Consider the following 13,364-nt stretch of genomic DNA (forward strand, 5'->3'; position numbering starts at 1 on the left):
CCAATGCCTCCCTCAGCTATAAAACCGACATAGAATGCTGCCAAGCGCGCGAGTCCAAATCCCATACAATTCACTCCCTCTCCCCCTTTTTCTCTTCCGCCCTATCACAACCCAGTGGGCCCCCATCACGAGCTGATCAACACAGGCGGTGGGTCCTGATGACAGTCGACAGACACGTGGCGAGATTCGGAGCCAGCCAAACCCCAAAAAGAGGGATTCCTTTTTCACACACACACTCTCTCTCAGTCATCGTCTTCTTCATAATAATAAATAATCTCAGGTGAATAAACGAAAGAGAAAGAAGCGGTCTCTCTCTCTCTCTCAGAGACTCATAATTGAAGGGCGGAGACTCTTTGTCACATCCAATTAGGGCTTTCAATGGTTGCTCTTCAGCCTCTTCTCCTCTATTATCATCTTCGGCCCTGAGTTTTGCGTCGTTCGAGCTTAGTTCTGGAAGAATAGGGATCATCAACTAATTCTCAACCTAATTTAAAGCCAGGTGAGCTCATTCTCTTCCCTCATCTCAACGAACCAAAGTGTTTACCGGATCATCTTCTGGTTTGTATCTATAGAAATTCAGTTCTCAGGTTTCTGAATTGGAGTATGTGTTAGCTTTTTCCCTAATATTATGTGTAGTTGAATTGTTTGCATAAGAGTTGAATAAATTGCCCAGACTAAAATGTAAGTGCTAAACAGTAGCCGGTAAAGACGGAGTCGAAAAGATGATATAGTTAGCTGCAGGATCATTAATCTATGTGTAAGATGAGTGTGTGGATTCGATGAATGTTTGTCTATGTGAATTATCAGATTAATTGGAATTGGTTTGTAGATGATTAGAGTATGAGGTTGTGTGGATGTTACTTTTATCAGTAAGTGTAAGATCTCTTCGTGTGTGCTTTTAGAGGTGTTTTTGAATAGTCATTTTTCGTTGGAAGTTTCAATTAGGGAGATACTTCCCTTGTGGCTCACTGCGGTTTCTATTTTGAGCCAAAGATGATGCCATATGGTGGCTTTAAGCAAGTAATATGATCTATGATTTTAAAATTGAAAGTGTATGATTAGGGTTGTGAGCCAGCCTTAGATTTTGTATTTTTTTTATCTTGTTTTGATTTTTTTGTTGAAATGTTCTGTCACAACTCTTTTGGGATGCTTTTGTCAAGGTTCGGAATTGAGAATGTGGTGGCTAATTGTGCTTTAGTACTTGCTGATTTGATTTTTGACATAGAGTTATGATGTGTGGCGGGATGGTATGTCATCGTGAGACTCCTTTTTACAAGCTCAAAATCGTCAAATCATTTTTCGAAACAGCATGTTTTGATGTCATATACAGGACAGATAAATGATCCAAATAAACAAATAGGTGGCGCTTTTCCAATACCATAAGTGAGAATGAAAAAAAACAACGACAAGCACTATGAGAAATGTTGATCAATTTTTAAGTTTTAACCTATATGAAAATGAGGAAAAGGAACAACATGTAGGTGAAAAAATAAAAAATTCGATTCATCAGAAAATGAGTTCCTCCGAGAACTGAGGATCTTTTTCAGCGATACAAATCTCTGAATTATATTAGGATATTTTTGGCTTTTCTGTTGGGTTGATATATTGACTATCGCAGCAATTGATTTACTAATTTTTAAATGGATATATTTCATAGGTACACCCATACCCCTCCTGCTTCTATATTGCTGAAAGGGTGATTGGAGACTACCATTGCCATACCAATTGCTGTCCTTTCAAGAGTTAGAAAGCCTATATTGAAGGAAATTTATGAACTATATCAGACAGCTAAATTAAGTATCATATATTACTATGGAGGACAGTGAAAGGTAACAATTCTCTGGTTATCTCTCTTTCACTTTCTCCTCCCATATTGATATAGGCTACATTACATAACGTCAATCAACTGTTTTTATTTTTTTCTAATTTTTTTTTCTGCTTTATTTGTGTCTCAGTGAAAAAGCCTTCTCAAATAGAGACATTTATACTGGAAAGTTTAAGGGAATTCTGCCACATGGTAAGGGTAAATATGCATGGTCAGATGGAACAGTCTACGAGGGGGATTGGGAAGAAGGGAAAATGACAGGCAAAGGGCAAATGATTTGGACATCAGGAGCACAATATGTTGGTGACTTCTCTGGTGGTTACCTTCATGGTTTTGGCATCTTTACTGGACCCGATGGTTCTTTTTATCAGGGTTGTTGGAGGATGAATATTCAGCATGGGATTGGAAAAAAGCAGTATTCTAATTCAGATATATATGAGGGATCATGGAAGGAAGGAGTACATGAAGGTAATGGTAGGTACTCTTGGAATAGTGGGAATACTTATGTAGGGAGTTGGAAAGGTGGGAAAATGTGTGGTAGAGGGGTCATGAAATGGGACAATGGGGATCTTTTCAATGGCTTCTGGTTAAATGGGTTAAGAGATGGATCTGGAATTTATAGATTTGCAGATGGGGGATACTATTTTGGAACATGGAGTCGGGGCCTAAAGGATGGAAAAGGCACATTCTATCCAGCAGGAACTAAACATCCGTCCTTGAAGAAGTGGGGCAGCTCTCTAGGTTATTATGATGATGGAAAAGGTCTGTTGTCTGGTTCATTGATAAATTCAGAAGGCAAGGCAAGACAAAGAGTAAAGCGTAGTGTTTCTGAGAAATACTCAGGTGGTGGAGTTTTAAGAAATTCAAGTCGCATATCACACAAATGTACGTCGTTAGATAAAAACTGGACCCATTTGGATCCTCCTAAAGAACTTTTAATGTATGGCTCTTCATGTACATTGTCCCATAACTCCGAGGACGGCAATCAAGAAGTGGAAGATAACAATTGTTTAATCTATGAGCGAGAATACATGCAAGGGGTGTTGATCAAAGAAAAAGTTAAGAATAGTACGGATTTGTTGAAGAAGGGTAAACAAAGAAAAATAATTTCAGTGCAGGAAGCAAAGAACTCCTGCATAGACTTTTTGAGAGGCAATAGGAGCTATTATTTAAAGCTCAATCTGCAACTTGGTATCAGGTGATTTGCTATACCCATATCTTTCAGTCTTAACTTTAATGTTACTCTGGATAAAGATGATTATGAATTCATGGACATACTCTTTAGTTTGTAAATCCATTTGTGAAATAATTTTCTTATCAGCTGAGCTCTATCTTACCTGCTGTTTGCGCATTGATAATTGAACTTTTGACTTGGTGCAACATATGAAAGCATAAGCACTTAATTGCCAGTAAATTGTTAACTCAATTTGTTAATCCTCTAGTAGCTGAATTACGTCATGTATCGTCCTCAGTTATTACTTTTGAAATTATGTGTTGATCATGGTGCAGGCTGAATACTCTCTTCATATTTACCTAAAAAACACAAATAGGCCCTTTCATCAGTTGACATCCTATTTGACTTAAATTCACAATTTTATCTTTACTCTGAAAAAAGAAAATTGACTTTTATGAAATTTCTATAATAGTTAGATATAGCTTTGAACTCCCATGTGAGAAATCATCTCATTCGGGCACATCTGTCATCCACTTGTGTGTTTTTGGTGGGATTTCTTACACTTGCTAAATATTCTGTTTGAAGTCCACAGATACACTGTTGGGAAGATCACACCAGTTCCTGTACGTGAAGTTCGATCTTCTGATTTTGGAGAGCGAGCGAGAATAAGGATGTATTTTCCTAGAAAGGGTTCTCAGTTTACGCCTCCACATTATTCGATTGATTTTTCTTGGAAAGACTACTGCCCCATGGTCTTCAGGTACAGTTTTCTGATGCACATTACCTAAAAACTGTTAAAATGAGCGACATGATAATCATCATGCATTTGAATTGGTTGGTTTGGGACTTTATATTAAAAGACATTTGTCTGCATAGGTCTCTAAAATGTAATAGCATTGATGCTGTGTATAGCATAGTTCTTAACCTGAGTATTTGTACTTTTGTTTAATATAATAACATTAATAGATAAATTCTACTATCATTGATCATAATAGCATTAATAGATCAACTCTATTTTGAGTTATTATGTTGGTTTTTTTTTTTTAATTTTTGGAATTTTGTTTCTTCTTTCCATGGTGTATGTGCCTCAACTATATACAGATCCCAATCGCACAAGTATATATTTCTTTATATGCCAATAATTAATTTCGAGTTTCCTTGTGCTAATAAACAGTAACATTTTTCAGGAATTTAAGGGAGATGTTCAAATTAGATGCTGCAGAGTACATGATGTCCATTTGTGGTGATGATGGCTTAAGAGAGCTCTCGTCTCCAGGGAAAAGTGGCAGTATCTTCTATCTTTCTCACGATGATAGATTTGTGATTAAGACTTTAAAGAAAACTGAACTGAAGGTTTGAACACGTGCCCATTCCTATGTTATTTTCTGGAATCATCTTAACTTAGCAGTCGGCCGAATTTTATCAAGTTGGTCCCCTTTTTCCCCCAAAATAAATTTCTTTTATGCTGTTATTGTTTTTTGTTTTGTTTTGGTTTAACGCTAAAAATGGATTGTTAGTTTCTTACCTTTTATAGGAGCTGCATGTCTTTACTATAGGTCCCTTTCTCTTGATTGATTACTTAAAATTTGATAATGATGTTTGTACCATTCTGGAGACGGTTTTTTGGCAGTGCTTTGGAGGAAGAATGTTTACTCATTGGTGCACTTTTTAAGACTTGAATGGTTTTTTTTTAATGAAAATTAAGTGCTACTATGTGACTTATGCTTTTGAAAGTATGACCTAACTCTGAATATCCATTTGTATTTGCATCTATGCTTGAAAACTTGTTGTCAAAGTTCTTCATGTAGAAGTCATAATTAACGGAGTCAAAAAGAAAGCTTCTCCAGTTCCCACTGATTAAATGCATCCTACTCTTCCCAATCTGAGAAAGAAAAAACTAAGAGCAAATCTGCACAGAATTGGACAAATCCTTGAGCAATGCTCTTTTTTTAATTATTTTTTCTAATAAGAGAAAAATATCTATAAACTGATGTTGGATTATCATTAAACTAAGAACTTAAATCATGGGGAGACATATTTCCTAGAATACATCTTGACATGACCAGCTCAAGTAGGTTATAGAAGGGTTATTTTGCTAGTCAAAGTACCTTCGCCAATTCTCAAAGGTTTCTTTGGTTTTAAGAAGCCACTGCCTATGAGGGTGCAAGACTTTAAGTAAAGCTATATACATGACATCATCTACAGACCATACAAATCAGGTAATTATCTGAATGATATCTGGTAAAATAATGTTATAATGACACACATGCACACAATTATGAATTGTATATAAAACTGTTTATTATACTTGTATGATACACGTAATTAATGGGGTTTGAACCTAGTATTTAGGAGTTAACTCGGTCTATACTCACTCTTTACAACTGAGCCAACTATGGGTTCTAAACTGTGACCTGTCACATGCTCAAAATCATGGAGTTGTTGGCGTGGAAACTACTTTCTAGGAACTAAGATTGTTTTGACAGTTACTTCTTTGTGGTGGCTAAATTACATTTATTTGCATTAAAGGTATTTAGTTCAATGTGACATAAACACCTAGTGTTGATGGCTCAGATGGATGTGAATGACACCTTAAACATTAATGAATGAAGGTTTTCTTTTTAACTCGAGTCTGGTGGTAAAAGGGTGCTGTTGAGGTAAAGTTGCTATTTTCCTAGTGTCTTAGGCTTCAAGTGTCACAGTTTGGTGGAGAACGCGGCCTTTATGAATTTTGATGGAATACAGTGCTGTTGATATGATCACTTAATTTTATATGAAAGCATGGTCCCTGGTATGCTACTTCTACTTGGATCTGTGAATCAGAGGCTTTTGTCTGATTGAGTAATTGCACTTAGATAGTGTCAAACTGTCAATCAACTAGTTTCTCACCATTCTCACTTGGAAAGCTTTTGTCGGATTTTCGTATATCTTTTGCCTCTTCATCCCTTTTAGCATTGAATATGCAAGAATGTAGCTGAGGGAGAACATGTTTTGGGAATTGACATGCTGATATGTACAAAGACAGAAAGCATTTTTTAGAAGATGCTGCAGAGAGATTGTGGGATGTTAGGATGGTTTTTGTTGTTGGTCTTTTTGGATGGATGGTTGCTTCAGGTGAGGTATATCTAAAGGCCAAGGTCCATAAATGCCGGTGATCAAAGAGAAACAAGTGGTCAATTTGAGTCATTCCATGGCTGATTTTTGGTTTTTTCTGTCAATCAATCTATGAGACTTGAATTACTTTTCCTTTTATTAGTTGCCTTTATTTTTATAATAAATGTCCATTTAGTACAAAATTCGCCCCTTTTCTGTCCATTTCAATGACACATCTTAAAATGTGCCCATTTCAACACAAGGTTACCCACAATTTGCCCAAATCAACATATTTCCACTAAATATATACACTTATTTATTTTGTTTATTCTTTCGTGTGAAAGTCTGGCATGTTCAGATGATTAACATTTTGTTTTTTGATACAGGTTCTTCTGAGGATGCTGCCTAGCTATTATTGCCATGTTGGGGAACATGAAAACACTCTCATAACAAAGTTTTTTGGGCTCCATAGAATAACATTAAAAACTCGAAGAAAGGTACCTGGGTACATCACTCTGTCTGATTGTCCTAGTTTCAATTGTAACTTTATTGTAAGGTCTATTTGGTGTGAGTACTCCTGTATGCAATATTTTCAGGTACGCTTTATGGTCATGGGGAATATGTTTTGCACTGAATTACGAATACATCGCCGTTTTGATTTGAAAGGTTCAACAATTGGAAGATGCACAGACCCAGATAAGATAACAGAAAATACGACACTGAAAGATCTTGATCTGCCATTTGAATTTCATATGGACAAATTATTACGAGAGTCCCTTTTTCAGTAAGTCCTTTTCAAAACTGTGTTTTGACTGTACCAATATCTATTGATGGTCATATTTTGAATCTGTAAAACAATGGATTTAAAACTGCAATTGTACTTGAGGTGAACCATTTTATTTTTCCAATATAAAAATCTATATTTTGTTCTTCTGTGCTTTGCTGTTGATTTTTATACACACTACATATTGGCATCATATCTGTATTTTAAATTTTGTAGAAACATCAAGCTGGGATTATTGAAATTAAGGTTTAATACTATCCATCATTTCGCCTCTCATAGTAGAAGAATTGGTGGCCGAAATACATATATGTGCAAAATAGAGTTCATCGTTGTATTCGTTGTGTCACTTATGAGTATCTGAATAAGTTTTTCCACATTGTAACCCTGTTTGGAAATTTTCTTCCCTCATTTTTCAGACAAATATCACTAGACTGCAAGTTCTTAGAGTCTCAGCAAATAATCGATTATAGCCTTCTGTTGGGACTACATTTTAGAGCTCCTGAGAATCTGAAGGCCTTTTCACAGCCTCCTGATACAATGCATAATCATGAGAGTTCACCAACAGGTGATGGTAGGTATCTTTTCATAAAGAATCTTAATAAATGAATATCTAATAATCTGAAAACTCTGATGTTTTCTGATGTTTTGCATTTAGTGTTTTGATAATTTTCGTAAATGTTTAATTTGTTTTCATCAAGTTACTCTATTGAGTCATTTATCGGTTTCCAAGTTATCTGGATGTACTTTTTTGGACCACTAGTATATCTCATAACTAAAACTGTAGTTAGTGGTAACTGGAATTGCTGGATCTTATCAAATGTGAACTATTCTTGGACTTTTCTTCTTTTATGTTAAAAGGAGTCAAGGAGAATACTCATTTTTTTTTGTGCTAGCAGGTGTGAATTTGGGGGAATTTTCGATTCCTCCTAAAGGTCTTGTACTTGTAACCCATGAACCTGGCTCTGTGAGTACTGCTCCAGGTCCTCATATCAGAGGAAGTACGTTGAAAGCATATTCCCTTGGTGACCAAGAAGTTGATCTTCTACTGCCTGGTACCGGAAGGTAGGCACAATGACAATTAGGATTTAAGATATCATCTTATTTAGACTAGTGTTTTCATTCCTTGTGTAGTTGGAACTTCAACCTCGGTTAAGGTGGAGATATATCTTACTAAAATGGACTGAATTCTCAAGGATGAGCTTTAGCCATGGATAACAATATATAGAGGCACAGTTATAAACTTGTTATCAATCTTAAGGGAACATTGTTGTGCTTATTTTCTACTTTAATTTAAGGTCTGCACGATGAATCAAAAGTTCTCAACTTTATTACCTGTGTAATAAAATTCTGATCAGCACAAGTGATATCAACGGCTTGCCTTTTTCTCAGGTTAAGAGTGCAACTGGGAGTAAACATGCCAGCTCAGGCCAATCATAAGCTTCCGCAGGATGAGGCTGTTTCAACAGATGTAGAACTGTTTGAATTTTATGATGTGGTCTTGTATATGGGCATAATTGATATATTGCAGGAATACAATGTGAAAAAGAAACTTGAGCATGCATACAAATCATTGCAGCATGATCCTCTAGCCATTTCTGCTGTTGAGCCCAAGCTGTATGCTAGACGTTTCATCAGTTTCTTGGAGAAAGTTTTCCCAAACATAGCGTAATGTTTTCTCTTCTTATGTTCTCAGTCATTCGTGCCGTATAGTTAGTGCTTTGTGTCTTTGTACGTGTAAAGAACAAATTGTTCTTTTCACCTAGATTGTAAAGTTATATTGTCATAGATATAACACGGAAGATCTGTTTCACTGTCAGAATGTGGTAAATATTTAGCAAATGATATGTATTTGTTGTGAAATGCCTAATATTAAAGTTTTGAGATGAAAAGGATGGTTGGTATTACTATACATGAAGCATCAAAGCACCCCATGTTGATTCTTTTCTGTCTGAAACTGGAAAGTCAGCAGTTGAGTTATCTTAGCTAAACTGATTCAAACAAAAGTTCAGAGAGCAGACTGGGAGCTCTCTCGGAATCCTGCTCATTATGACCGAGCGTGAACAACTGCATCAGCCACTGGACTGATATCTGAAAGAATTCAGAATGGAGAGGTAAACTTGATTGATTTCCATTCACAAGTCTTACACAATTTATACAAAGCAAGGAACAATCTAGATCCTGTAATTTTGGAATATACATAACTATTGGATCAATCTACTGCATGATACTAGCTATTACATAGATGTGATTATATAGATTAGGAAATACTGGAATCAGCCTTGATTTGAGCTTGATTTGCTGCATTCAATTCCGGATTAGCAGAGCTTGAATTGATATGGTTAACACCCCCCCCCCCCCCCCCCCGCAAGCTGATGCTCCGAGGCTGGACAGGAAGCTTGGATACAATGTACCGAAAGCGAGCAGTAGAGAGCCCTTTAGTAAAGATATCAGCCAGTTGATCTTGAGAGGAAACATAGCCAACTTGGATTTCCTGACGAGTAATCTTCTCCTGAATATAATGGTAGTCGACCTCAACATGACGGGTGCGAGTATGAAACACCGGGTTGGAAGCAAGAGAGATGGCACTGATATTGTCACACCACAACTGTGGAGGATGCAGTGGAAGGCCCATATCTTTGAAAAGTATGCGAAACCAAGAGAGATGAGCTGCGGTGTATGCCATTTGTCGATACTCAGCTTCCGTGCTGGAGCGAGAAACCCCTCCTTGTTTCTTTGAACTCCATGAGACTATATTGGAACCCAAGTAGATACAAGTGCCTCCAGTTGAAACTCGAGTGTCTAGATCTCCAGCGTAGTCCGAACCACTAAACCCTGTCAATGTGAGCTTACTAGGAGTATAATAGAGACCATGTGTGGGAGTACCCTTCAAGTAACGCAATATACTGCAACCCAATGAACAGTGGTGGGAGAATGTAGAAACTGACACACCTGATTCACAACATATGAAATATCCGGCCTGGTAAGGGTTAAGTATTGAAGAGCACCCACAACACGTCGGTATTCAGTACCATCAGAAAGAGAAGTGCCATCAGTGATACTCAAGCATTTGCTGCTGGACGGAGTACTCAATGGAGATGCCTCAAGCATATTGGTACGGTGTAACAAATCCAATGTATACTTGGTTTGAGTAAGTGTGAAGCATGTAGGAGTCCTCTTAGCCTCAATGCCCAAAAAATAATGTAAGGAGCCTAAGTCCTTCATGGAAAACAGCTTGCCCAAGTTTGCAATAAGGTGATGAATATAATCTATATGTGTACCAGTGACCAAGATATCATCAACATAGATCAGGAGAAACAATGTAACAGAGCCAGACCGATAAACAAAGAGAAAGGAGTCAACTTGAGAAGCAATGAAGCCTAGTTCCTCCAAATAGGCAGAGAAACAAGAAAACCAAGCTCGGGGGGCCTGTTTCAACCCATATAACGATATGTGAAGCTTGCATACATGATGTGGATACTTTTTATCAATAAAACCCTGTGGCTGCTGCATATAGACATCCTCTGACAAATAACCATGTAAAAAGGCATTTTGAACATCCAACTGGCGTATAGGCCAACCATATGATACATCAATAGCTAAAATCAACCGTATAGAAGAATGTTTGATAACAGGACTAAAATCTCACCATAATCCAGACCCTCTTGTTGTCGGAAACCCTTCGCAACCAAACGAGCCTTATATCGTTCAATTGATCCATCAGGACGCTTTTTGATTCTGTATACCCACTTATTCGGCAACACATTCATAGTAGAGGATCTAGGAACAAGCTCCCATGTACCAGCATGAAGCAAGGCATTGCATTCAACACTCATGGCATGACGCCATTCTTCGTGCTTGGCGGCTTGGGTATAAGATGTGGGTTCAATAGTATGAGTTTCAGAGCTCACCACCATAGCATATTTAGGATTAGGTTTTGTGATTTTGTTTTGGCCTCTAGTAACATGACAGGTGGGTAAAGTGGAGGGTGGAGCAGAGGAGGGAGGCAGCAAGGCCGATCTAGGGGATTCGGTGAGAGTGGAAGAGGTTGGAGGCACGGAGGACTGAGGGCGGCGCTTTTGATAGGTGATTATGGGTCGGGTAGGGGCAGTGGTGAGAGGAGGAGAGGGCACCGGAGGAGATGGAGGTGCGGGGTTGGTCTGTGTGGCCGGGGAAGGAGGGCATGATGCTACCGGTGAAGGAGATGAGGGGTTCAGACCTTGGGTTTGGGTTGTACTGGGTACTTGATATGTAGAAGTGGTGGTAACTATACTAAGTGAAGGAGAGGAAACCGCCGTTGAGAGAGGAGCAGCAATAGGGTCCCAAATAGGAAAACTCGACTCATCAAAGAGAACGTGACGGGAGAGATATACACAACCTGTAGACATATCTAAGCACCTATAGCCCTTGTGATGAAGCGAATACCCAAGAAAAACACATTTGGTGGAGCGAAAATCGAGCTTGTTTTTTGTATATGGGCGAAGAAACAGAAAGCATGCACAACCGAAGGTGCGAAGAGTAGAATAATTTGGAGATACATGGAAGAGTTTTTCATAAGGACTAGCAAATTGTAAGACATGAGTAGGTAGACGATTGATAAGATAGACCGTAGTGGTGGTGGCCTCTACCCAATATGTTTTTGGAATAGACGAATGAGCAAGAAGTGCCAAAGCGGTTTCAACTATGTGGCGATGTTTGCGTTCGGCCAAACCATTTTGTTCTGGTGTATGAGGACATGAGATACGATGGTGAATGCCATGTTGAGTAAAGAATTTCTTGAATTTATAGTTGACAAACTCACCACCACCATCAGATTGAAATTGTCGTATGGATGTAGAAAATTGATTTTGGACATATGTAAAGAAGGCGACAAAATGCGAGTAAACCTCAGATTTTTGTTTCATAGGGAATATCCACGAGTATCTAGAGAAATTATCAATGAAGATGACATAGTATTGGAAACCTTGAAGAGAAATAGTAGGAGAGGACCAAACATCACTATGGATTATTTGAAAAGGGATTGTAGTAACAGATTCTGATAAATGGAATGGTAATCTCCGAGATTTTCCCAATGGACAAGTATGACACGTGGGCAATTTATTATCAATTGGAGAAAGTTGGGATACAAGACGACTAAAGACTTGGAAGGAGGGATGACCTAAACGAGTATGCCACACCTCGGCAGGGACACGTACACTATGGAAAGAAAAATAACTTGATTTATTAAGACTCGATTTATTAGGTGATATTGGACCCGGCTGAATTGGATAGAACCCATTGCTACTCCGCCCCGTCAAAAGCGTCTTCCCAGATGTGAGGTCCTTTACATAGAAAACATGAGTAAACATTAGAATATAGCATGAGTGATCAGCGAGTAATTTATGGGCGGATAATATATTTGCGGAAGAATTAGGACAATAAAGGACATCTTGTAAAATAAGAGAAGAGGGAGTAGAGGGGAAAGAAACTGTTCCAATACTAGAGATAGGCAAACCTTGGCCACAGACTACACCGCCAACTGTATCGTTCCCATTATAAGTCCTTTGATCAGTAAGAACGTGAGGATCATTTATGATATGTGTATTAGACCCAGTGTCAAGCAACCAAGCAGATGAGGGAGAGGTGGTGCCGGCAGCCATAGCATAGAGGCGTTGGGTGGGGGTGCGGCCCTCATAGGCCATATTCATACGATGATAACAATCAATGGCCGTATGCCCGGATCTGAAGCAAATTTGGCACGAACCTCGGAACTCAGATTTGTTTTGGGGTGCTGGACCAAGAATGGAAACTCCACGGGATTGGGGACGAGAGCTAGAACCACGAGCATAAGTGGAGGGACCAGAGAATGAAGGCCGAGAGACTTGATTTGGCCGGCCCTGAGAGGGGTTGTTACCACGTCCCCGAGATCCACCAATGGAGGTGCGCTGCATTTGAGTAACCAGTGCAGTGGGAGGCGCATCCAATTCAGCTTGGTTATGATCATGCATCCGGCTTTCAGCACTGAGCAACAAGGCTTCAAGGGCATCATAGGTGATGGGAGTATCACGAGCTTGGGCTGAGCTGACGATGTTCTCATACAATGGCCCAACATTGTTCATAATGATAGAGATGAGATCGGCTTCATCAAATGGATGACCAGCAAGGGCTAAAGTGTCAGTAACCTCATTCACCTTATCAAGATAATCAGAGATAGAACGATCCCCACGAGTGGTTCGGAGGAGGCGGCTACGCAATTGGAGGATGCGATTGTGATTTTGAGAGGCATATCGGCGGGCAAGGGATGTCCAGGTAGAGTGGGAGGACCCGGATCGAGAGACAGTCGCCAGAACTGAGGGTGTGAGAGAGCCATTGATCCAGCCGAGGATCATCTGGTCAGTTGTAATCCACTCCTCATAAAGTGGATTGACTTGGTCAGTCATTTGACCGGCAGCATCGCGGAGGAAAGCAGGTGGGCAGGGTTTTGTGCCTTCAACATAGCTCATAAGATTGCG

General features: G+C 39.0%; 1 protein-coding gene across 1 annotated transcript; it reads left to right on the top strand.

The window, feature by feature from the left end:
- Positions 1 to 344: 344 nt before the first annotated feature.
- Positions 345 to 8,768, top strand: LOC126793522 (phosphatidylinositol 4-phosphate 5-kinase 8). Its single transcript, XM_050520067.1, has 10 exons — positions 345 to 499; positions 1,658 to 1,829; positions 1,956 to 3,023; positions 3,592 to 3,759; positions 4,187 to 4,352; positions 6,479 to 6,589; positions 6,689 to 6,876; positions 7,293 to 7,447; positions 7,773 to 7,938; positions 8,266 to 8,768. Exons 2-10 carry the CDS (start codon positions 1,813 to 1,815, stop codon positions 8,543 to 8,545), a joined length of 2,319 nt encoding a protein of 772 aa, XP_050376024.1. The 5' UTR covers positions 345 to 499; positions 1,658 to 1,812; the 3' UTR covers positions 8,546 to 8,768.
- Positions 8,769 to 13,364: the final 4,596 nt, after the last annotated feature.

This window comes from Argentina anserina, chromosome 5, assembly GCF_933775445.1.
Source record: "Argentina anserina chromosome 5, drPotAnse1.1, whole genome shotgun sequence".
Classification (NCBI taxonomy): domain Eukaryota; kingdom Viridiplantae; phylum Streptophyta; class Magnoliopsida; order Rosales; family Rosaceae; genus Argentina; species Argentina anserina.

Excerpts from the sequence above, each read along its gene's own strand:
- LOC126793522 (XM_050520067.1), top strand. Across the intron at positions 6,590-6,688 it reads CATTAAAAACTCGAAGAAAG|GTACGCTTTATGGTCATGGG; the intron begins GTACCTGGGTAC and ends CAATATTTTCAG. Across the intron at positions 7,939-8,265 it reads CTACTGCCTGGTACCGGAAG|GTTAAGAGTGCAACTGGGAG; the intron begins GTAGGCACAATG and ends CCTTTTTCTCAG.